The sequence below is a fragment of the Hippocampus guttulatus genome, chromosome 3 (assembly GCF_054856545.1).
Source record: "Hippocampus guttulatus isolate MCC_2025c chromosome 3, RoL_Hgut_1.0, whole genome shotgun sequence".
NCBI lineage: Eukaryota > Metazoa > Chordata > Actinopteri > Syngnathiformes > Syngnathidae > Hippocampus > Hippocampus guttulatus.
This window is the reverse complement of record NC_141263.1, coordinates 14,951,622-14,978,067: the sequence shown is the minus strand read 5'-3', so window position 1 is coordinate 14,978,067 and position 26,446 is coordinate 14,951,622. Positions and strand designations below refer to the sequence as shown.

Sequence of the window (26,446 nt, the reverse complement as noted above, 5' to 3'; positions counted from 1 at the left end):
TGAGTGTGGGCGTGAATGGTTGTTCGTCTCTGTGTGCCCTGCGATTGGCTGGCAACTGATTCAGGGTGTCCCCGCCTACTGCCCGAAGACGGCTGGGATAGGCTCCAGCACCCCCCGCGACCCTAGTGAGGATCAAGCGGTTCGGAAAATGGATGGATGGATGGATTACAGGTATATTTATGAAAAATTTGGATTATTTCGCAGAATTGCAACCCCCACACATTAGAGATATGCCATTTGCCCGGTTAATTATCTGAGCCCCGAGCGAAACAAGTGGATACATTGTCACAGTTAGTCGAGCTAATATGCCTGACTCAGCTCCGAGCAAATGGGAGGCGGGGCAATTTTCAGTGACGCGGCCAATTTGAAAACAGGAAGCAGGTGAGAAAGCAGTAAGCAGTGACCGCGTATTCAGTTTGGAACATACTGAAGGACCCGTTTATCTGAAATAACTTTGATAAAGAAAAGGTGAGCTGCTTCGTATGGCTGAGGTATGGCTGGTAGCTGCTGCACCGCTGACGTAAGTCACGTGTTACCATCCCATCACAAACCAACCGCTTTACTACTGAAGCAAATATGCATCCCAATGGCCATCAATTATTCACAGATTTTTACTATTTGCAGGCCGACCCGGTCTTTATCAAATAACGTCTACAATGTATACAAATGTATATTTTAGTGTTATTTTTTGTTATTTATTTATTCATGGATTGATCCTCGTTGGCATAGTTGGTATTGGAGTAATCGAATAGTAATTAAAAGTAATTACCGTAAATTACATTCCTTTAATATTATGGTACCTGGTACTATGGTATTTTTTAACAGGAACCTACTCACTCTATTGGAAATTACTTGTTAAAAGTAGCTCTCTCAACCCTGAAATGTATAAAAACATCGATGAAAGGAAAACTTCAAAAAATATTTGAGTACCAAATTCCTTAAGACATCGTGAGATTAATACAAGTTACTTTTGGCCTGTACAATTTCAAGGGATGCTGAAAGTGGTGGCTATTGGCTTCCAAACATTTACTATGCAGCACTGCTTGAGTAACGCTGGCAAGATTGTCCCATGGGAGCAAAAAACAAAAACAAATAACGACAAACGATGGCCCATCTCTTGAAAAACTCTGCGGGGTAGATCTGGAGGCACCACATTATCTTATCCGTACTTTATATATTTACCTACATACATACCTTAATAAACACGTAACGCTTGACCGGTTGGTGTAGTTTGGAATATGATGCAGTATATAAACCAGTATTACAGCCTTCATTTAATTTCTTCCTTTTAGCGACATTGTTTTTCAGCCTATGTCATCATGGAGTTGAAAGTTCTAGTTACATTTCATTGTGTCAAGATCGCGTCAAGATTCTTCCCGGTGACTTGAGCCGCGAGGAGCTGTCACCTAGGAACTCCACCTGGCCCGAGCCGAGTGGGAGGATCCAGTCCGGACCACCCTCCCCGCCCTCTGCGAGGCCTGTTCAGTCACAGAAGAGGCGGGGAGGTGAAATCTGGCCCAACAGGTCGGATGGGCGCTCAGACAGAAAGAGAGAGAGCCGAGTTGCCGAGGGACCGAGCAGCTTCTCAGTCAGGTGGATTGCGTGACGCAACAGGTGGGAATCGGACAATGACCTCGCTGTGCTGCTGAGAGGGATCTGTGCTCAGAGACGAGACACACCGACCCTCACCTCACTGGACGAGAGAGGAATTTCCCTACGGTGCCTCTGAGCGTTGGAGCGCAACTCAGGAAGGAGCAGTAGGAGGAAGAGTGGGAGGAGGGTCTACTGAAGAGGAGGAGAAGGGGGAGGAGGGGGGTGGGGTACACACTGTGGGACCGTGGAGTGGACACAAGCGGAGACATGCTTCGCTACAGGTCGGGACAAAGGTTTTCCAGCACCACCACCACCACCACTGCCGACTCACTAGAGTCCGGAAGCGAGGTAAGAAGTCCCACAGTGAGAGCACATCCTCTCTGTCTCCCAGGCGTCTTGGGTCTTCTTGTCCTCTGTCCACTCTTTATTTTGCAAGCCCTGGTGTGTCTTCACCCCTCCCTCCTGTCTTTTCTCGATGCATTTGGACAATGTCTGTGTGAAACAGGATGTGTACAAGAAAAGTGTGAAAGGCGAGGCCAATGTGCTGCAGGCTGACCACTTGTCATTAGTGAAACAATGCATTGGCATAACTGGTCTTTGGAGACGAATGCCCTCTCAGCTTGTTTCTGGAATTTGGGCAACAGCGACAACAAAAACCTCAACCTGCAGGCACTAGAACTCAAGTCAAGGAGAAAATAACGAAAGATTAAGTATTGTGTGTTTGACTTTTAAGAAAAGTACTTTAGGCAAATGTAATTTGTTGTTCTTCTTCTTGCACGATATATACATTTTTAAATGACACCAAAGTCAAGTGATAAAGTAAAAAAAAAAAAGAATCATAAAGTATGATATTTAAAACCTCTACAGTAATATATATTCATTATATCTCTGCCCATAGTTATTAAATACAAAATTCTGTTTATGTTAAATGAAAATCTGCACGTATTTTACAAATGTCTTTTTTTTAAACGATCAATATTTTTGTCATCATTCTTCTTCTTATTATTATTATGATTATTATGCAGCCTGGTGGTTGACTGGTTAGCACGTCGGCCTCACATTGCAGAGGTTTAGGGTTCGATTCCAGCTCTGGCCTTCCTGTGTAGAGTTTGCATGTTCTCCCTGGGCCTGCGTGGCTTTTCTCCGGGAACTCCAGTTTCCTCCCACGTTCCAAAAACATGCATGGCAGGCTGATTGAACACTCTAAAATTTAGAGTCTAAATTGTACCTAGCTGTGAGTGTGAGCGCGGATGGTTGTTCGTCTCTGTGTGCCCTGCGATTGGCTGGCAACCAGTTCAGGGTGGACCCCGCCTGCTGCCCAAAGATGGCTGGGATAGGCTCCAGCAGGCCTCGGATGGATGGAGCCATTCTTTTTTGTCACTGTGTCCGCCCCCACATTTCCATAGCATGAAGGCTCCAACAGCTGGCTTACAAGACGCAAACAGTTCGATGGATGGATGGATGGATATTGATATCTTATATGTATATGTGTGTGTGTGTGTGTGTGTGTGTGTGTGGTTTTAAAAATACAAATAATGTTAATCGTGTCGCTACTTAAATTGATTAATTAAATATATTATTTATCAACAATATATATGGGTTCACAAATGCCAAAAAGCTCCCATGTTTTTATTGTCGATTCTATTGATGGTACTATACAGTATATAATAGAAATTCAAATAATTAGTATGATATATTATAAAACCTTTACTTACCATCGAGGCAGTTTTTTAAATAACAGTGCTATTTGTCATAAAAGTGTGAAAATCAATTAACCACTGGTCATATACGAACGTAAAAACAAAGCACTTTTTTTTATTTAAATTTTTTATGACAAATGACATCTCAACAGTCACAGAATTGTATAAAGACAATAACCACAGTATATCACTTTTAACAAAAATATTGGGACAATGCTGGAGTCTTCATTTCCTGAAATGTGAACATTCATCGCATTTTTTTGTGCTCTTTAGAGGTCAGTCAGGCGTCTCAGGTTGACTCTCCATCCAGGAAATGCCAACAAGGAGCACAAAGCTGCGAATCCAGAAACTGTAAGTCAGTTTTTTTGGTTTTTCATTTTTTTCGCGTTTTGTTTTCTTTCTTTTTTGTACATCGCTGAAATTCCACATTTATCCATGATGCATGCTTCCTTGACTGAAAAGACTTCATCATAAAGTTCCTCGAGATGTCTGTGTTGTTACATAATCAAGACTGAAGGGCGTATGCAACAGTGCCGACATGTGTTTCACATTCAACCAGAGGACAACTGAAGCTCTATTGTACAACTCATGTTTTGTACAGCGTGAGCAAAAAATATACATTTTTAAGATGTGCTTTTATTTAAGAAATGAAGGAAAGAGAGGAAGAATACAAAAATGATGAAAAAGGACTGGAGGAAGTTAACAATTAAGGATGGTACTAAGAGAGAGAGAGAGAGAGAGAGAGAGAGGAAAGAGGTGGAAGGATCGGAAGAACATAAGGAAGGATGGAATGTAGGACAGAGGAAAGGGAGAAAGGAAACGCAGACCTATGAAAGGAAGGATGGGTGCAGGATGGAAGGCAGATCGGAAAGAAGGATGGTAAAGAGGAAGGAAGGAAGGACAGAAACAAGGGTGGTTTGAAAACATGAAAGGAGAGAAGAAGGTAGGAAGCATGGAAGGAAATGAAGGATGGAAGGTAGGACGCAAGGAAGGCAAGAATGGTATGAAAGGAAGGAAAAAAGGTATCAAAGATGCATGAAAGGAAGGGTGGGTGGAAGAAGTTGTAAGAAAGGAAACAAACAGGATTGTCTGAAAGTGAGGGGAAGGAAGGAAGGGTAAAAGAATTCAAGGTAGGACAGAAGGTAGGAAATACACAAGGGTGGTATGAAAGTAAGGATGTTGGAAGGAAGGAAGGAAGCAAGGGAGGGCAGAAAGAAGGAAGGAAGGGCTGGAGGGAGGGAGGATCGATGGAAGGAAGGCAGGAAAGCATGATGGTAAAACAAGTAAAGAAAGAAGGAAATAAGGATACAGTAATCCCTCGTTTATCGCGGTTAATGGGGACCTTTTCACACAGCACTCCTGCAAAGCACTACATTTCTCTAAATCAAACTCCACAACCCATTTCAACATAGTTCCTTGGCACCAAGATGCTATAAGACAGCACCAAAGTATTGCTTTTATTGATTTGGCCTGAGCCCAAAATCACTGAAAATGAAGAACGTAGAATAGGTTCCCCTGACAAACATCTACGAAAAGTTGAATGCAGAATAGCAAACATACATGGGTTCAATTGACATTTTTAAGCACCTTTTCCAAAATGTGCACATTTTATTTGACCTCTGCAGGCACGCCGGCTGCCTGTTTTCTTCCCAGTTGTTGTATTGAGTGCCAAAGTGATCAGTGGTTCTGCCTTCAAGTAAATGCGAGTGCTGACTATGTGTACATGCTTCAGGCACTACCTGTACACGGCTCTGTGGGTGTTTGCAGTGGGTGACGCCGCCCCGGCCGCTTTTGTTTGGATACAGCATGACGAGGTGACTCGTAATACTGTTGTGGCGTATTTGTGTTGCGTGTCTGTTCAGGACCCTGTCGTAGACGTGGCTCTATTTTGTGAGAACTTTGACCCGGTAGGATTATGCCTTGTGCACCCACCCACACGCACACACTGATAAGGCGATGCTGTAATATGCGAGTGTGCTTCCCTACCAGAGGGTGTGGTCATGAGGGTTGGAAGGGACGAGATGTTGTTAGAACAGTGACAGGCGAGGAACTCGTTTGCCGCCTGTGATGAAGTGTTCAGTGCGCCCTATTATGACACGGGCGCACATGAATACCTTGCGACACCTTAGTCAGACATCAGGTGTTTTTATGTGGTTTCATGGCTCATTAGGTGGAGACGTGATCATGGCGCACAGATACAGTATGCTCGAAAAGTACCAGGAGACTCATTTTGGACGCTGAACTAGGTTTTGCGACTCATAGAAATGCAATAGGCAGGAGCTGGCTTCCTGTTGTATTTAAGTTTCAAAAAAATCTCTAAAATAGATGTCAGGAAAGGTCTACTAGAACATCTGAACTTTATTTAGATGTGATTGACAGACACGGTCGCATTCCAAGTGTGTGTGCGTGTGTGTGTGTAAAATTATTACATTGATAATGTTCAATTTATCATTTAAAATGAATCAGTTTTCATGCAAGAAATTCATACCCCCAAAACAAAATGTGAATAAATACCGGGCCCCAAAGTAATACCCCCCCCCCTTTTTTTTTTTTTTTTGCGGCCGCCAAATTCCTGGTTGCAACCCTGCTGGTCTCGAGCTGAAGAAAAAAAAGCTCAAATTCTCCACATTGCACACATGCAGCTTTTTTATTGCAGTTTTATATTGAAAAAAAAAAGTAACAAGACCATTTGTCGACAGAATGAAAATGACAGATATCTCTGTTTTAGGCATTAAAATTACAATGTACCCCAAAATAGAAATATACAAATACCTGAAAAATCAACCTGATTTGTAAGTACAGAAATAATTTGTACAGTACTTTGTTAGTTCCTCCCACTGTTTGAAAAGTCTCCAGCTGGTTGCATACGCACGACCATTGTGATGTCACAACATCTGCTTTGTCGCTTTCATAACACGCGCTTCGATGGCTTTGTTTGTAACTTGAGGTGGAAAAACGGCAGGATTTTATGTTAGTCCCCATGACACCATCGCTCGCCCTCCATGAGCTCACCTTTGAAACTCAACTCGAATGGACTAAGTCAAAAGTGCTGTTTTGCTGATGCACTTTCAGCCATTGATGGAATGGGACAAACAGTCAGCAAAACAAGTACAAAATAAAAGCACTCACAAGGAAGACGGAGAAGACGCGAACACCGACCTTCCTATGTGTTAAAAGGTCAACCCGAGCTGGAATCAAAGCTAGGAAAAAAACCTGACTTGAATAATGATTCATTTAACCCTTGGACAGCTTATCATGTTTATCAGGTTACAGGTTACATGAAAGGGTTCAAATGTATTTGACGTAAAAGTTAAATCAAAATTGAATCTAAATAAAATAATTTAAAATGAAATGCAAATGTGTTGCACTTAAAAGTTCAACGGAACCCAACTGTGATCTTTTGGCATACCCCCGGTACGTACCACTGATGACTGATCTGGAGCAAAGACCCCTCCCTGCTTTAGTTTTCAATTTCAGTGACGGACTCCCTTATCGTTCGTACAATGAATCCCTTGCCGCACGCAGCAGGATTTCCTGCGAAGTGCTGAAGCAGTGCTGCTGATATTCTGCCGCAATCCAGATAAACAGTCCCGGGTTTTTTATTTGTTTGTAGCTTTGGTTTATTGGGGGTTTTCAGGACTTTGTGTTTTTCGTGTAGTTTTTCCTGCCTCCCTGCTTTTTCGGGTCCACTACATTCACGCAACATGACACGTCTCACCACGTCATGCAATGAAATGACCGTCAAACTAAAATGAAACATGTTTGTCGTTCTCAAAAGTCGTTTGTCGTAGTGCATCTATTCCAGTGGGACCTGATTCTTTTTAACTTCTTTTATTTATGTAAAATCAAGTGCACATGTAAAGTCAGAATGGAATAGTCCATTGTGCATTGAGAATGCGGGGGGGGGGGACGCTCGAAATGATCATGATAGATAAAGCATTTTGATTTACAAAATATATTTACGCATGTGAATTAAGACATTAATAATTGTGTTGAATCGAAGAAAACATGATCAATCATTTTCTTATGAGATGTTTGGGGAGGGGGTGGCGGGGGGGGGGGGGGCGCTTCTTCATTTACAGTAATCCACACACGGCAACCTGGACCAAAAATGAATGCCTAACAAGCTGCGACGATGGCCAACATGTGACACACTCGAATAGTCAGAAGTCGCCTCACTGACTGCATTGCAATTTTTTTACCACAAAAGTTCGTCTTTTTCCCCCCAAGTGGCCTTGACTGGCGGTTGAATGAAGGCTCTTTGTGTCTTATGTCCTTCATGACAAAGTCACGCCATACAGTGGAACTTTTGTGAGCAGAGCACTCAAGACACAGTAAAGTGATTTACTATCACTCTGGCATGTAATTAATTCAAAGACCTGTATTTACGTTTTTGTCCTTGTCAGCATGCTCTCATTAATGGCCACAATATTAGGTACACCTACCCAATATTTTTTTGGTGTATTTTTCTTATCTGTGTAAAAGCAGATGTTTTTTATTTTTTTGGAAGCAATTGTGATTCAGATAAGCTTGTCCAGATGTCCCTAATCGTATATTCTCCTGCTGGCAACAAAACAAAGAGGAACATGGACTGTACTCGCTTTCCAACAAACTCACACGGTTTTGGTTTCGGTGAAATAAAACCTAAGTAAACACCGTCAAGCAATGTGTATTTAAATGCATTGTAACAGTCAGAGTTGGCATTTAGTGTCGTGTTGTTGAGAGGTTTAACGAAAAAGCCGGTAGCGTAGCTTTTCTTCGGAGTCAGATGAAGTGTTGGAGAAATGAGGGACTGGCCTGTGTCCATATGACAACACTGCTGTCTTTGTTCTGCTCCTCTTCATTCTTTACCTCCGCCCCACGTGAAGACTGATTCCTCCTTTGATGGACATCAGGTCTGGACTGTCGGTTTGGATAGATATTCGTTGGCACATGTTTTCAATCAGTTCAGAACTTTAAGCAACATGTGCCAGCACTGCTGAATGCTAATATGAAATTGTCTTCATGCAGGATGGCTGGAAGAAGAGGAATGGCATCATTCAAAGGGAGAGGCCAGCTGGCAGAGAGTCACCCAAGCCGGTACAGTAGGCAGACACATGAATAATCCACACTGCACTGCATGTACTCTACACTCACCGGCCAAAACATGAGGTGCGCTATCTAAGAAGAACCCATCCAACTGACATATCATCCATCCTCTTAGAGATTCCTGAGAGTCCAAATACAGCAATGTCTTGAGATACAACTTTAATTTAGCTCACAAAAAAAAACCACCTCGATTTCAATCGCTTGGTAGGCGTTAGTTTTTTTTGTTGTTGTTTTTTTAAAAATATATGTAGAATTTGTGTATTCATTTGCCAGTATAAAGATTCTTGAAAAGTTCAATGCTTCAGAAGTGCAGTCGATGACGTGTTGACATGTTATTATTTCATGTTTCATGTTGGTGGCCCGGTGGTCGAATGGTTAGCGCTTAGATCTCACAGTGCACAGCTGCAGCGTTCAATTCCGGCTCTGGCATTCCAGTGTGGAGTTTGCATGTTTTCTGTGTGTCTGCGTGGGTTTTCCCCGGGCACTCTGGTTTCCTCCCACGTTCCAAAAACGTGCATGACAGGTTAATGGAACACTCCAAATTGTCCCGAGGTGTATGTGTGAGCGCCCGTGGGTTGTTTGTCTATGTGTGCCCTGTGATTGGCTGGCAACCGGTTCAGAGTGTACCCCGCCTGCTGCCCGAAGACAGCTGGGAAATGCTCCCAGCACCCCCCGTGACCTTTGTGAGAATAAAGCGGGTCAGATAATGTATGGATGAATGTTTCATGTTTCTCTCACTGTGATAAAGCCAGAGAATTGCTTGTGTTATTGTTGTCATCTGATTTATGCCACTATACAGCGGTTGCATCTCAATGTTTATTTTATTTTTTACTTGCAAGTAAAAGCCCCCTCCTACCCTCCCCCAAAAAATAATAATCAGATAAACGACATCATGCATCTTGAAAAACATGACTCATGTCAGTCGTATTGTATATTATGCAACACAGCCAGAATAAAAGACAGCGTTCATATTGGGTCTTCTGCACAACACGTGGCAATCATTTTAACAGTAAATAAGCAATCACTGACAAAATAAAAAGCTTGCAGTGAAATGTGAAATGTGAATTGCTGTTACTACTGAAGCGATACACAGTGCAGCGCAAACGAGATCAGAAATCAGCCTTGTGAAATAGTCGGGTGGGGCAGATTTGTCTCATAAAGTGCATGAATCCATCCGTGTGTACAAGGTTAATCGTGTTTGTCCATTCAGGAATATGCAATGTGATGCAATACTGTATAGACATGATTAGCACAATGAACCACCAGACCACACAGAGCCTCTGACACATTCAATATTTGCTTTTTTTTTTTTTTACATTGCCGCTGTCTGCTTTGGTTCATCTGGCCTGCTGGAGGCCCAAAAGGTAGAAGAGACGGCAGAAAAACTCATGTTTTGGATTGCAGATCCATGACACTCTCAATTCGCCCCCCTTTTTTCTTTTTCTTTTTTTTTAAACATCCGTTCACAACTTCCTGTTTCCACTCTCGAACTGGAACAGTGCTGCAAAAATGATGATTGTGTGCTGTGTTGTCATTCTGCTAGTGCGTTGAATTGTCTTACGAGTGACGACATAGAGCGTACGAGTATATCTTAACTTTGAAATTAAGGTCATGGAATAAATGGTCAAAAGGCTCGTCATTATGTGCACGACATCCGAGCGCGCGCACACACACACAAACACAGGCGCACAAATAAACACACACAGTGATCGGCCCAGCTGAAGGAAACCTGAGTGGTGCGATCTTGTCTCCCTCAGCACCCGGGTGACATGACCAATGGGCAGCCCGAGCCCTCGCTGCAGCATCATGGGCCCAAATTCTACGGCCTAGTGCAGAGTAACAGCCCGGACAGACAGCAGCAAGTGATGCCGCGAGAGTGGACCGTCAGTCACCTTCGCGATGAAATGAAGTACATCAAGGAGGTGAGCGGAGGAGCGACGCAAAGCAGCATCACAACACAAAATCGTAGTGATATGCTCGGTGTTTGTTTGTCAGATAACAGATCTTATCTGCCCGCTTTTTCACGGTGTGTTTATGCAGGTGAGAGATTCTCTGGAGAAGGTCAGAGAGCGCATGTACGGCCAGTTTGGGGGCATGCAGCAATCTGTGCGGAAGCTCTCAGAGGAAGTAAAGGTAGGATAATAAGCATCACGTGATTATGATCATAGCTTTATTGTCATTTGATATGAGGGATCTCCAAAGTACAGCCCTGCATATATATTGAGCCGCTGAGAGAGCGGGCTAACTCAATTTTTGTCCTTTTTTTCTAAATTAGGTGCAAAAATGAATTAAGAAAAGGCCTGTCTTTCAGATGAACATTGATGCACACAGTCCATTTTTTTCACTTTTTTTTTTTTAAGTCGGGTGATGAATGTCATATATCATCTTCATATCAAATATTATTTGACTTGTCTGCTGTTTGTCTGTTGTTTGGACTAAAACCACAAACTTGAAATCACTCTCCTGCAAATTTACAACCAAGGAGTTAGCCTAATCTAGTATGCATTGGCTCAATTAACCTTTGACCCAGCCCATATGTCATTTGCTTTTATTACGTAAAGCAGGTGTGTGTGTGTGTATGTGTGTGTGTGTGTATCTATATATACTGTATATATATATATATATATATATATATTAGTCACTGTTTCTTGCATCCTTGACTTTTCTGCAGCCCTTATAAGAAAAGATCTAAACCAAAACAGTCACGATGGAAGTATTTCAATATCATTTTAAAGTGATACTACTTCGTAATAAGAATACTGCTACCGCTGCTGCTGTTTATATTTCATGGCCATCTGTGAACCTGCAAATAATTTGGCGAATGTCAATGGATGTGTGCTTTTACAGACTGCCAACTCCCATCGTAGGAGTCTGGAGTCAGAGGTGAGGATCCGCACAGAGGCAATGGAGAGATTTGATCAGATGAACAGCTCCCTTATATCATCCAATATCGGCCTGCAGGTAACAAACTGTGTCTTGGCGTCTGTAAAGACAGACATAGCTCTTTGCTTAGGACAATTGTCTTGCCTTGGCAGAAATCCCTTCTGGAGAACTGTCAGAATCGAGTGGACTCAAGGGAAGAGATGAATAGTTTGCGCAGTACGTGTGAGAGAGCGCAAGAACAGCTCCGAGACAGGGAGAGAGAGCTGGCCGCGGCACAGGCTGAAAACCAGACGCTCAGACTTCAGGTAGGATGTTTGTGCATTGGGCCTCGTTGCACTGTGTGACATCACTGTGGAAGTACCTGCTCTGACACATTCATGGCAACAATTGTCACTTGTGGCTGGCGTGGCAAGTCGCTCTCCTCGTAACAATCCGATACGAGACGTTGGACTCGTTGTGCGGGATTGTGTGAGAAAAGATCAGACTCTTAGCACACACGCATATTGTTTACATGTATCCTGACCAGCTCGAAACACGGCATTTTGTTATAGATACAGGTATCTGAGACATAAGTAGAAAAAAGGAAAGCAATCAGCAAATGACAATGAACCTACGGGAAATAGGGACAGAGCTCTGCCACCAAAAGGGAAAATCGACGAGTAATTTACACCCCGCCTAAAAAAAAAAAAAAGGCTCATACTCTACTGTAATTGCTTATAGATGCCGCAAGATAGTTGCGAAGGACTACTTTTGTCTAAATGAAGCTCCTCAACTCACTTCAGTCCAAGACACCACCAGGTGGTGCCAAAGCAATACCTTTACGGCTATAAAATGTGTGAGTTTTTCAGCAAATAACAGCGGATACGTGCAAATTCACCGATTTGCTGATACTGCTGAGCCAAGAATGTGCAGAGGCTCCCCAAATAAATGTTCACAGTCACCACATCAGGTACACACGCACAATCTAATGACAGAAATAAAGACTAGGAATAAGTACACGTAGCAAACAGCTTCTGAATTTTGCCATGTGTTGCAATGTAGCTGAAAGTATGATGAGATTAACCGCCATGTAGCATATGTACTACTTAGTGAAGAAAATGGTAGATTGCATTTTCATCGATTTTTAATGTTGAATGACGTAAGATTTTTTTTTCATAGTCCGTTATAGGTACAGTCGAAGTCGATTGTCTTTTGGTCCCCAACCATTTTTGCGCAACGGCCAGGTTTCTCGTTAGCACACAGTTGTTGCCCGCACGGTATTGGACATAACCTTTTGGCGACAAGGATTGAGCATCACTTTGCGCTCATTCCTCACTGCTAACCCTGATGGCAGGAATGTTAAGACTCGCGACGGTCGAAATAGCCGACGCTAGGCAGGCTCACCGCTTTTCTCATCCCCAACCATCTTATTTTCATACTGTCAGAGCCAAATGCTACATTCCGAGTTCATTTCAGTTCTACACCATGCACTGCATGACAATAATAATATTATTCTTTTTGTAGACTTATAAAGTCTCTCACAGTGTCAGTCAGATCTGAGAATTATTATCTTCGCCCATTATGTAGTGCACATGTACCTTATCCAACGATGGTCAGTGGTTTTTTTTTTGTTTTCATCCCACAAATGGTGTTTGACTGGAAGAAGCAGAAAGTGAAATATCATAGTGTTCATCTTTGCCCTCTGTTGACTTCCACATTCTAACCAACACCCTCTTCAGTTCTTTATGTTTATATTTAAGTGTCTTTCACTTTTCCTTCCCTTTAGTTCATCATGCGGCTGTATAAAGCACTCATTTCACTATCCTGCATTGTAATCGGTTCACATCAGCTCAGAGTGCTCACAGCAGTCCTTTTTTTCCCCTTGCTGTCCAGGTGGAATCTTCACGGGAGGCCAACAGTCAGGCCCTAATGGAGCTCTCCATGGCGCTCGAAAGGGACTATCAGGAAAAGCTGCTGGAAGAGCAAAAGAAACACAGGGAGGAGATTGAAATACTCCAGGTCTGCACTATTTACTTTTTGATCAATGTGATGCATCCATTGCCAAAGACACCATGTTTCATAAGAACATGTGTTGGGCAATTTCATACAAACGTCAGAGCAAAACAATTTTTTTAATGTACTTGCTTACCCAGGCACAACTGGACGACTACATCAGACGACTGGAGGAAGCTGAAATGAATATCAGGATCGCAGAAGCCAAAATCGCTGAGCGGGATCTGCGGATCGGTGAACTCGAGCGCCTGCTAGACTGCATGGAAACGGTAACCATTACAGCAACACTACCACCAACGTATTACATGCATGTTAATCATGTGACCAATCCATCAGGAAAAGATCCAACTGCACCAGAAACTGCAGGAATGTGAACGCCGTCTTCGCCTATTGGACACTTGTGATACAACAGATGGAGCTGTAGTCAAAAGGTATCTGACCAATGTCCAAAAATGGAAGACAACAAGCTGCATGCGTGATCAGTGTTCAAAGAGGAAAGGCAATGTTTGGTCAACACCGCTTCCCGAGTTTTGTTGTGGTGAGTGCGACATCAAGCTCAAACCAGTTCGAGGTAACAATGACTGCCGGTGGTCGGCAGGTCACACGAGCTGCAAAGTGAAGCCGGAGGTCTTCGAGAGAGAATCAAACACTTGAACGACATGGTCTTCTGCCAACAGAGGAAGGTCAAAGGGATGATTGAGGAGGTAAGAGAAGTTATTTGAGGTTGCCTTTTTCATACAGGATTCCTTTGAGGATTAAGGTTAGGGTTATTTATTTATTTTAGTTTGGCCGAAACATGCATCGCTGCAAATGCGTCCCCTCCACCCCGTCACTATTGTTTTCATTGTTGACAAAGAAAAAAAAACAATGGGCGATTTGGAAAAATAAAAATTCCAATAAAATGTTGGGGTTCTCAAGTTGCAAAACATCCACACCAAAAAATGGGATGGGAGACATTGCACAAAAAACTGACAGGATGCTCACTTCATCCAGAAAAGACCCTTTCAATTTCAGCAATTTCTTGCCGTGAGACAGTAGCGCAAACGATTAATCCGCTGGACTGGTCAGGACAACACCAACAAACCTAATCAGTGCCTCTTGTGATGCGGCTCTCATAATCGCATGAATTATTTGTGTTGAAACGGTGAAGGTGCAAACACTACGAGCTCAAGTTGCTGAGAAGGACATGTTCATCTCAGAGCTGCTGGACCGAATTGCAATTGTGGAGTGTGAGGTAAGGCTTGTGCGTGTGTGTGCGCACGTGTGTGGGTGTGTGTGTTGAATACGGGCTAGTGCGGTTAGCTGCGCTTTTGGTGATGAGGGGTGGCCAGCCTGAATTTTGAGCAAGGAACGTTGGTATGAGGTGACCGCAGTCTTTGCATGAATATGACCGTCTTGTTTCCTGTTTTCCTTTTCCTAGAATAATGAGTTAGAAGACAAGCTCAAGTATTTTATGTCCACACAGAGTAGTGAAGAGGAGGATTTGGACTTTGGGAAGATAGGACAAGTCTGCAATACGCTCTCGCGGTAAGAAGCAACGTTGAGTGGAGCGTTTCGTTCAAGGGGTGTGGCGGCTTCTTTTGCTTAACGTGCGATTGTCCAAACAGAGTTGACGAAGCAACACGGCATGAGGTTGACTTTCCTGTTCTGCATGAAACCACTCATCTCTATCCTATAGAAGAACACCCCTCATCTGAACACTCTTTGTTTGTCATACCACCTCTGCCACAAAAACGACCTCCACCACCCCCAGATTCCGCTTTACCATACACATATGCTTCACTACCCCCCGAACCTCCTTTATCACCCACACAACCTCCCCTGCCCCCACTGCCTTCATCACCCACAGCATCCTCATCACCCACACCGCCGTCGTCACCCACATCACCCCCATCACCCCCATCATCTCCCACACAAGCATCAGATGAGGCTATTATCCGCCGCCCTTCCCTCTTCCTTACAATGGCTACTCAACCAAGGACGTTCAGGCATAACATCCCTCCTCCCAGCAGGATGGAGTCCAGTTTACTTCGCTACACGCCCGTTGAGTACAGCCGCTACCTGGAGGCCAACCCGACACCGCAGATTAACACGTACTCCTCCACCCAAATGTCATCGGAATCCCAAAGTTACGAGAACCAGCCCATCGACGAGGTGGACGTGGGAACCGACACTTTGACGGCATTGAATCAAGATGAAAGTTTGACCGCCTCCACCAGAGCAAGATCGGGCATTGCGTACCTTGACACGCCATTCTTGAAATTAATGGAAATATCAGCAAATATCAAAGTAGAGTGATTGAAGAGGATACAACATTTTTATCCACTTGACAGTGAACCCTGCCATTTATCACGGCCAAACCTATAGAGACCATAAAAAAACCCTAAACATTCTTCAACGGATTTAATCTCCGTGACACACTTTAAACATTTTTTCATCTTATTAAAACACACTATTAAAGTCTTCCTTACTAGTATTCGTGATAATACAATAGGATAATTGCTTTTTAATTTATTCCTGAGTTGTCACACGCTCTCTCACACAGTTCTCTAAATAAGAGGTAAAGTGTGCCTTAATTATTATTATTTTTTATCGCTCCTCAATCTAGTATAAGCGCAACCAACTTGCGATTTTGGCAAAACGGGTGAAAGTACTTCCTTCTGACGTGGGTAAATGGCAGAACCCTATAGCAGGGGACACAGCACTTAAAATGTCTTCATTGTCTTTAATTTTGCATAAGATGTCTTCGAGAGCTACCAAAGATGACAATATCTCATGTTTAGGCTTTGTTCAGGTTTATGTACACCATATCATATATGTAGGAATTAATTATTTATGTATTTAAGGTTTGTCTGAGGACACTAGCTATAAAGGAAATCAAGTTTGAGTTGAAACAATCATGGCATTAACCCGTTGTTAGGCTAATTATGGTAGCATGCACTGGAAGTCCACTAGCCTGTATTCCTGGTTTGGTCACGTGGCACACCACATGTAGTGGATTGACATTTACTGTGAAAATGACGCATAATACAAAAGGGAATTGAAGTTTGTCGATTCCAAATACCAAAAGGTTCAACAAAACCATAGAGTACAACTAACAGGGATACAATATTTTCTCGCTGCTTCGTAGGGGACCTTTTGTGTATTTTCTCTTCTCTTAATTGCGCTGCATCTACTTCTGCAGCACTCAGTACTGCTTGGCAAATGGGGAGTGGCCTGTATACTGTAAAAACCCATAAAATAAGATCGCTTAAATGTCTGCGATAATGCTGGCACTGCGATACAAGGGGGGTCACTGTACATGGACATTTAGAAGCAGGAAGCTACAGCTAGCAATTCTGTATCTTATCTCTCATTACCATATCTATTGTTTTACATGTAGCCTTCCCTGCCAAAACCTTACATTATTTTGTGTGACTTAACAAAACACAATATACTATTTACAGAATATTTGTACGCAAAATACTGTACAGGTAATTACAATGTCTCTCGAGGTATTTATGGACTATTTTTTTGTTCAGCTTCATTTGTGACCCACGTTTCAAGTCTTTGTGCAAAAATAGCTTCCAGCTTCATATCAAAAGCTAGCATAAGACAAAACGGCGGGATGTGTTTACTTTGATTTATTCCTTTTTTTACTTTCGCATTTCTCTGTTCGCCTTTGTGAACATATACTGTAATTCTAGGTGATGTTTGCACAAAGTACTATAACATGAAATCGCATACTCTACATGTATATAATCTCATATTATGACTCATGTTTTGTAAATAATCTGTTGTTTGTTTTGCTTGTTTACAATAAATGTACTGAAGAGGGAAAGTAAAAAAAAAAGTTTTTATGTGTATATTTTCTTAAAAATGTATATTGGCTCTGGATGTATCTAAAAAATCTGTTTTATTTTTACATTATGCATAAGATATTTATTTACATGTGATTTGCCTTTGGAGTTGGGAATATATATTAAAAATCATATGACTGTACATGCAACTAAACATGTTCGCAATGAAATTGATGGTAATGATCACTTATTCAATATCCATCCGTCCATATCCTCACGAGTGTCGCGGGTGTGCTGGAGCCTATCCTAGCTGCCTTCGGGCAGTAGGCAGAGTACGCCCTGAGCTGGTTGCCAGCCAATCGCAGGGCACACATAGACAAACAACTATTTTCGCTCACACTTAGGGATAATTTAAAGTGTTCCATTATTACCTGCATGTTTTGTGAATGTAGGAGGAAACCGGCGTGCCCGGAGAAAACGCACGCAGATATGGGGGTAACATGCAAACTCCATACAGGAAGGCCAGAGCCAGAATTGAACCCTGCACTTCTGTACTGTGAGGCGGATGAGCTGACCAGTCGATATAATGTAAACAATGAAACAGAATTATGTGTAATGTACAAATGTTACAATGTGTATGCATTTAAAAATCCAGTTCATTGTTTGAAATAATTGGTTAATTAATTCAAAACCTAATTAATTTTTCATATTACGTAAACATGTTTTAACATATTTAAAAATGTTTGACCTATTTTCTTAAGTAATTGGTTAACTACAGTAATTCGAGTTAAATTGATTCTTTTTACTGTGACCTACTCTAAAGATTTTATTTTGTTATTTGCCCATCCCTCATCTCTGCAATCCAGACTAGTATAACAGCTACACCAGTCAGATGTTGTCAGCGATAATACAGGTAGGTTTGGTCTGTGAGACAGTGCTGCATATCATTCCTGTCTTCAAAAGATATTGCAGACGGTAATTTAAATACGAAAGGGGAAGCGGTTTCCGTATATTGCCTCAGACCTGGAGAGGGCGCTCAAACCCACTCTACAATCGTATTGAATCAACCCTGATCCTCCACCTAAGAAGAAGAATACCACTTTGAAATGTGGTACCCACCATTCCAAATAAACATGTCTCTTTATGTGGGCGTTATGTAGTTTCCTCCCCCACGCAACGGCTTAGGAACCCCTCCAGATTCAAGGACGACTCTTTGCTTCGCGAGGAATGTCGCGGTGAGGTGTGCGGCGTGTTCCCGCTGTTTGCGAGCAGCTGTGGCTAAGCTTGTTTAGCTCGCCAGGATGTCCGAGCGCCAGGGACAGGTGGGAGACTTGAACAAGCAGAGCAGAGAGCAGCTCCAGGAACTACTACTGCGACAGAACAACATACTCGCTGACAAGTAAGACCTAATAAGTGCACTTGACATCAATGAACACGATAGCAGCCAGACTGGACGTAGTAGAATAGTATGAAAAGTTACGTGGATATGGAGTATTTATTCGATACTCTTGATGGCCATCTCGGCTCCATGTACAGTACCGGTATCCCCTTTGTCCTCACTATGAAAACAGTTCGACGCACTGCTCAAACAACCATGCCCCGATACTGGTAGTCAGCCAAGGGCATGGGATAGATAACAAATTATTCACATTCACGCCGATGAACAATTTAGAGCAGGGGTGCCCATTACGTCGATCCTGATCTACCGGTAGATCTGAGACAGGTCCCAAGTAGACTCTAGATCCGAAGAGTGTCGAGGAGAAAAAAAACCCCCAACCATTTGTGTGTCTTTGTACATGTTAGTAATATATTTTTAGTGTTAATGTACGCTGCACCATAATCATCCTATCAGTCTCCTTTTACAAAATAAATATAAAATAAAATTTATGGTGGCGCGTGATGACGTCACCGGATGTTGTTTGCGCTCAGCAGTCTGCAATTGCAGCTTGTGATCAGAGCTGTTGCGCTCTATCTTTTATCGACATTATTCTCATTCAGAGTTTGCTTCGTGTACAATTCACCGAGGGCACGGGCAAAGAATAGGAACCTAGGAGGGCCCAGGGAAGCACTTTAAAACGGTACGTGTGAGCTACGATGGTTAACAGGCTGCAAAAGTCCATCGCATGCCTCGGTTTCAGGCTGTTTCTCATCATGGCGCGTGTGTGTGTGTGCGTGTACGCGTACGTGTGCGTGTGCGTGTACGCGTACGTGTGCGTTTACGTGTACGCGTACGGGTACGTGTACGCGTGCGTGCGTGTACGTGTACGTGTACGCGTACGTGTACGTGTGTGTGTGTCGGTAAGGGTAGATCCCGTGAGGTTAGTTGATCGAAAAGTAGATCTTCGGTCCAAAAAGTTTGGGCACCCCTGATTTAGAGTATTCAGTGTACCTAACATGCGTTTTTGGAATGTAGGAGGAAGCTCCACAGTACACTTGTAGAAAATCCACACAAGCACAGGGAGAACGTTCAAACAGCACCCAAAAAGACTGCGTTTGAAACCCCGAACGTCATCACTCTGATGCAGACAGTAAAATCTCCCTAAACTGAAAATAGAACATTATGGTTCCACAATGGGGTGTGACACTGGTTTGTAGGAACACAAAACAGGTTGTCCTCTCAATTAAAAACAGACAGGTGTTGCCACACTTGGCAGCCTGTTGTGCAACAAAATGATTCCAGCAAACTGGGACAATACATTCACAAAAAGGAATTGAAAAAAAAACAAAGGCGATTAACATGATCCATATCCAGAGAACAACGTGCATACTAAATGATTTCTTTGAATATTAAGTTTGTGTTTTTTGTTGTTTGCAGGAGATTAATTGAGTCTCTTTCTGACAAGGGGCAGCGATTAAGGGACTTTGCGGAAAGAATACGCCTCGCCATTGAACGCCGTGATGAAGAGGAGCGCAAGCAGAGTTTGGTTTCAGCAGCCAGGGCAGAGTTTCAGTCCAAGTACCGGCAAGCCTTCACTGGGCAAAGTGCAGCAACCGCATCACAACAGACTGAAGCCTCGCCCGTCTGTGTTCATGTGGAGGAGGAGGAAGAAGACACTGCTGAAACCATGGAGACGGCCGCCCCCGTGGCCTCTCTAAACTCTGTCGGAGCAAAAGAAAGTGGCCTTGCAGAGGCCTTGGAACGGGTCACAATCTCCACTCGCGCTGTTGACCAAGGCAAGGATGCCGTTCAAACCATTGCAACAGACAATTACTTTCTCAGGCAGCAGACACCAAAGAAGCCTCATGTTGTAACCGTCCTGGAACGGAGAGAGAACACCATGGCACCCGAAAGGCAAAAATTCAAACCGAACCAGTAAGCAGATCCCAAGAATCAGTATTGAAACAATACAACCGTCGCTAATGTCATTCAATCACCTTGGTTTTTCTTTGGTGACTTTTCCAGGCTACCATCTCGAGGTGGCAACTCTCCATCTGGCTCCTTATCACCCGGCCAGTCGTCGGAAGGCTCGTCTCCGCTCTCCAGGCAGGCCCGGAGGGAGCACGACAAAAAGCACCTGGATGACATCACGGCCGCAAAGCTGCCTCCTCTCCACCACACTCCGGCCCAGCTTCTGTCTCTGCAGGAGTCCGCTGACCTCCTGAGAGCACAGACGAGGAAACAGCAGGTTAGTCCATTCTTGCAGGTATCACACACTTTCTCTGCATTCTTCTTTACCAAAAAAACAAAATGAAAATTCAGTTTCATGACTGGTACGGTACCTCTGGAGTCGTATATAAAAATAAGAACCCAAAATAGAAGATTAAGATCAATTTTTCAATATATATATTTTTTTGAGTACCAGAATTTGTTTGATAAAACGTGTTTATTGGTGGCAGAAAGACAAACAGCAATGTCTCTTGTTTGATGGCACGCGTCAACTGCCTGCGACGGCAATCAATGTGTGCGCGTAGCCTCTTGTGGCAAGAAAAGCGCTTTTGTAAAAAAAAAAATTAAATAAATAAAAAAACCAAAAAAACACCTTTTATTTACCATAAAAACTGGTAGACGCCCCCACCCCAAAACCGCAGCAAGTTACGCAGCAGTGTTCCAGAACCTTTCTCAGTCACTCTTTTTGTCAAGATACTTATTTTTGCTTTCTTTTAGTCTATATCCTCTATATTCACTCCTACACAGCCGCTTAACGTTATGCATACAGACTTGCACATTTCTTATGCAGCCCGCATGCGTGCTCCATCCGCAAATGGCTGATGAATATTCAGTATGCGCAGAGTCGGGACACTTTCATTGGTCCACTGTGCTGTATGGTCAGATGTGACAAGATGTTGGTTACATCTATTGACGTCTTGATGATCGTCAGTAAAAATTCAAAATGAAACCGCGTCACATTAAAAGCTGGATTGCTCAAATTGTGTGTGTGTGTGGGGGGGGGGGGGGTAAAATGCAAATTGATGAGTTATCATGATCATTAATAATCATAAAATAATACATGATCAAAATGACTTGTTTTGTTTCAAAAAACTTCTTGTGGACAGTAAAACTCATGTAATTTGTATTTCTTTGGTATCATTTAACCTCTTCACACATGCCGTAGTAGTCAAGAGCAGAGCAGTGTGTGGCACCGGGACATGCCAGCATCTTGTACATCCTAGGAAAGAAATTGTATACAAGGAAGGTAACACATTTTAAGCGACATGCAGGAAGACCTCAGTTTCATTCTGCTACATTTTCATGACGATTGAGTGATTTTGACAAGGACTCCAAAGACTCTTGTTTGTGATACTGACCCATCACGAGCTTCTTCCAACTTGAACTAATGCTCTAACTCAGTGGTTCTCAACTGTTGTAACTTGTCACCATGGAACTCGCGTTGCCGCCAAGTCATGATCCAATTTTGTTGAAGTTAAGAACATGAAAAAAAAAATGTAGTATTCAAAAATACTATATGTCTGAAGTACATTGCTGTTTACCGGCTTGTAACTCGTAAGGTAAAAGCACAAGCAAATAAGTGCTTTATTTTCTATTTATTTATTTATTTATTTATTTTCTTTCCCAAAAAAACTATTGAGATTTGTAAAAATATTTTTGGACTGAATTCTTGTACAGTATTTTAAATATATTCATTTTTATGTGTGTGCGTGTGTGTGCGCGCGTGCGTACATATACATACAGTAGACTGTATATATACAGTATATTTAGTTTTTTATTGAAAGTGAGTCAAATAACATTTGGGTGTGCTGGAAGCTGTCATATCCTTGTTGGAGCTCTAGGGGGGAGCATTTAGCCTGCATCCACAGAGACTGCATTCTGTGTTGAACAAAGCAGTGCTCCGAATCATGGAAACCCGCAGACCATGTTAGCATGTCCATGACCGTTTCTCAAGCCTCGGTCCGCGCATTGAACCTAGCGTGTCGAGCTTAGCCATGTGCTGTGGTTCATGGCAGGAGCTGCAGGCTAAGCTGGCAGCACAGAAACTGGCTGAGGGGTTGAAGATGTCCATGGGGAGCTACAGTCCTGACGGCGGCCCCATGGCAGCCTACAGAGAGGTTCATGATGAAGGAGCGCAGCCCTCCTCAGAAGAAGACTGATCCTGCACGGTCAGATGGGAGGAAGACCTGGTTGTTCCGAAAGGGCTTTTACTCCAAGGGGATTCATTCTTGAGAGGACGCGTTGCCTGGTGCGAACAGTCGATGTCTTGATGGACTTGATGAATGCCCACTGATGAACTTTGAAGGATTCAAACTTGTTGAAATCCGGTGCTACATTTAAAATAAACACAAGTGTAATGGAAATTGCATTCCAGCGTATTGAAACAAGCATCAAACTATTTAGCATCAGAAATTCCTGGCATAACAACACAGTATGCAATATAGGCAAGGGCCGATTCTGATAGCATGACAACCGTGATCAAACATCGTGTTATCTGAAGTGACCTTTTTTGAACTACAGTATTGGATAAATAAAAACGGCATCTTTTTTTTCCATTGAGCACAATCTATTGTATTATTATTATTTAAGGTTTTAGAATATTTAGTGCAGAAGAGACATTTAATATTTTAAGTTTAAATAAATAAATATTAACCGTCTTCTGTTTTAACTCTACTGTCGAAGTCACAGCCTCCTGTCACTATGGTAAGCTATTTTTAGAATAGACCTTTGGGCTGCTCATGTTGTCCTTTGGGCCAACTAGTACCTGCAGGCACCTACTGTACTGATTTATTTATTTTTACAACAGTGCACATTCATTTCTCTTCTGTGCGTAACTGCTCATCCCTGCCATCTGAAAGAGGAAGGGAAAAAAAGTTAATTGGAGGCAATTCACTTCAAACAAGCGGATCATTTACTCAACTCTGCAAGTAGCCAATCATATTGTGCCGTACTTTGAAGTCCTCTCAAAAAATAAATAAAGTTATTGGTGACAGACAGGACGAGCGGTTAATGAAACCTTGACTCATATCATGCCACTAATTGGCCTATCCTAATTGTGATATAACCACAGTATTAAATCAACATGTTTTCTCTCTGGACTGTCGAATTGCAGTCATATTTTCTCTTTTCAAGCTGCTCCACTAGTGTGAAACCCATCTAACGGTGAACCCAAACTGCTCTCCTTGAGTTGCATACATACAATAATAAATCAATGAGTCATTGATAAATCAATGACTCATTGATAAATAGTGTCACGAGGGTCGCGGGCGTGCTGAAGCCTATCCCAGCTGTCGTCTGGCAGTAGGCGGGGTGCACCCTGAACTGGTTGCCAGCCAATCACAGGGCACACATAGACGAACAACCGTTCACGCTCACACTCACACCTAGGGACAATTTAGAGTGTTCCATGAGCCTGCTGTGCATGTTTTTGGAATGTGGGAAGAAACCGGAGTACTCGGGAGAAAAACCCCATGTAGGCACGGGGAGAACATGCAAACGCCACACAGGAAGGCCAGAACCGAAATCCAACCCTGCACCTCTGCACCGTGAGGTGGACGTGCTAACCAGTCGATCATTGTGCCGGACCGCTTCACGAATTTGTTACCCAATAAGAACACCGGCGGCACAGTTTTTCATTGCAGTGATTTGGTACATGTGTTCTTCTGAAACTGAGTAAAAAAATGACCATATCGGAATGTTATGTTTTTTTTGTTTTTGTTTGTATTCGCCAAGTGACTCGTGAATTTGCTATCATGTATTTGACTGTTGTTCAAATATCGTTTTATAATGTTTGTTTAGTGCAAATATGGGGGTTGGTATACGTCTGTGAAGTGTTGCAGATGAGGGCGCCGCTTGTGTAAGATCACGTGCGGCGTTATCACGCAGAGATCAGTGGCACGTTGGAGAACGGCAATCCAGGAGGGGGTGAAATATTGAAACATCTGGACTGCATTTGAACGGTGTTGTTGCTGGCTGCGGCCGCCGCGGTGGGCGGGCAACATGGCAAATAGCGTCTTTCGGCTTTGCTAATACGTGGGAGATAAGACGTGCCAGCTACAGCCCGTACCTTTCCCATCATCCTTCATCCAGCACTCAAAGCGCTCGCCACGTTAATTCAAACAACGTGACGCGAAGAGCGGGATCACGCAGGTCAGAGTGACGTCTAAAGATGCCCCGTGATAACCTTTAGGAAATGTTGCTGAAATCATCCTTCTGATTGCTGATAGGCTCCAGAGTGACCCGTGTGGATGACGTCCAATAACAAACCAGCTCCGCAGAGGATCCTCATTGGGCTGGAATTAATCACAGCCCACCTCGGTGACTGTTCCCAATTATGGGGCACTTTTTTTGTCGTTAAAGGGGAACTGTTCACACACTTTCTATCAAAGCTTTCACGTTGTCCACTGATGAGGTTGTTTATACCTCTAGTCAGGTCCCCAGGCCCCTTGTCTCACATTCATAAGCACCCCATGAAGTAGTCTGCAAGTGATTTGCTCCAGCTCTCGCGTCCGAAATTACACGTCACGCGGGAATAGAAATAATTTGATGTTTTGGAGCGGGAAGTGGAATGTGATGATCAAGAGCAGTCAGCTCAGTCTTAAATTAGATATAAAGTATGATGTATGCATCGAGTCGGGCCCTCGGCACCGTGATTGGATTATATCTGCCAGTTTGCGGAGTCTGAGCTCATACATTTTTCCACTTGTCATTTTTTTGGGGGGGCACACAAGTAGATGAAATAATGTAGTGTGCAGCCGTTTTGTGCGGCTGGGGTTCCAGCCTATCCGCGCATCTCCATCAGTGCTAGCCTTCCCTCCACCTATTGCACAAGACATGAGTCAAGTAAAGCTGTTCTCCACCCACCTTTTTTTTTTATCAGTTCTATCACTCGTATTCTTTTTTCTTTTTACTGAGGAATTGTCCAATTTTTCATGCGCTACATTTTTCACTCCCAGCAGATGCTGGCGATGACTTTTATATTGGAGACAATACAGTTTGGATTGTTCTTCTGACTCCGCATATGTGTGTAGCTATGACGGTGATAGGAAGATTGCTTGTGATAATGAACATGTGACTTGTTTGACAAGCGGCATGCATATATTGCCTTCAGAGAGAACGCATTGATGGGAATGACTCTTAACTTCTTTTTTTTGAAACTTTCTTTTTCACACCCAAACTAACCAGATAGAACCACTTTCCTGTAAACACGACACAGTGTCCCGAAAGTAACTATCCACTTCCTTTTTTTCGTTTCGTTCTGAGTTATCATTTGAACAGACACAAGGCCATCAGAACTTGATAGCTTAGGCGTCGTTTTTGTAAGCAATTGAAATAAGACCAGTGTTGCGAAATTGCCGCCTGGCAAGCCGTTTTTATGTCCGGGACTGCAGTTTGAAAAGCTTAATGGCCATCACACTGTTCCAACACACAGAACAGTTTATGCTTTATGCATGGCAAGTTGCTCAAAACAGGATTTGTTCAGGACAAACACACAGCTACCACTGCTAATGAAAACCCCAAGCAACTCCAGCAGGGGTTGGGCGCAAAGCCAGAGAAAGTCTATCTAGAGCGCTGAAATGGACTGAACAGATGGAATAGTGAAATGATACGTTTAGAAATACTGCAAAGCCGAAACCGTCACACCCTGATGGCCTCATGTCTCTCCATATGGTTGCTGAAGCAAAATGAAAAAAAGGAAGTGTACATTGTGACTCGCGGTATGCAAAACTCATGTTAACTGTCTTCAGCGATTGTTTCTGGCTGGAGACAAGTCTATCGTAATGGCACATTTTGCACTCTTATTCCCCTTTCAGTCACCAAACACATTTTCAATTGGATTAAATTGTACATTTGGTGGTCAAAAGGAAAACTGCATCCAATCACGTTTTTTTGGTTACACTGGTTGTATTAAAGCAAGCTCATAGTAGCTCACGGAACCTATTTGTCGAGACACCATGACAGCAAATGCGCACAGCCATAATTGATCGCGAGAGGCGGAGCCGTGACGTAGCGGCGTTGACAGC

The 26,446-nt window shown here is 43.0% G+C and overlaps 2 protein-coding genes across 4 annotated transcripts; both read left to right on the top strand.

Annotated features, from left to right (window-relative positions):
• Positions 1 to 1,489: 1,489 nt before the first annotated feature.
• Positions 1,490 to 17,227, top strand: myzap (myocardial zonula adherens protein). Of its 3 annotated transcripts, none has more exons than XM_086107649.1 (14): positions 1,490 to 1,941; positions 3,567 to 3,644; positions 8,304 to 8,372; positions 10,139 to 10,303; positions 10,422 to 10,514; positions 11,229 to 11,342; positions 11,417 to 11,569; positions 13,137 to 13,262; positions 13,397 to 13,525; positions 13,593 to 13,687; positions 13,855 to 13,960; positions 14,407 to 14,490; positions 14,722 to 14,783; positions 14,864 to 17,227. In XM_086107649.1, exons 1-14 carry the CDS (start codon positions 1,861 to 1,863, stop codon positions 15,552 to 15,554), a joined length of 2,046 nt encoding a protein of 681 aa, XP_085963775.1. In that variant the 5' UTR covers positions 1,490 to 1,860; the 3' UTR covers positions 15,555 to 17,227. The 3 variants fall into 3 exon arrangements, with proteins under 3 accessions (XP_085963775.1, XP_085963776.1, XP_085963774.1); XM_086107650.1 differs by having other exon boundaries at positions 14,677 to 14,783; positions 15,269 to 17,227; XM_086107648.1 differs by having other exon boundaries at positions 1,491 to 1,941; positions 14,677 to 14,783.
• Positions 17,228 to 18,104: 877 nt separating this feature from the next.
• polr2m (RNA polymerase II subunit M) lies at positions 18,105 to 22,983 on the top strand. Its single transcript, XM_086107738.1, has 4 exons — positions 18,105 to 18,434; positions 19,851 to 20,348; positions 20,439 to 20,661; positions 22,439 to 22,983. Exons 1-4 carry the CDS (start codon positions 18,337 to 18,339, stop codon positions 22,580 to 22,582), a joined length of 963 nt encoding a protein of 320 aa, XP_085963864.1. The 5' UTR covers positions 18,105 to 18,336; the 3' UTR covers positions 22,583 to 22,983.
• Positions 22,984 to 26,446: the final 3,463 nt, after the last annotated feature.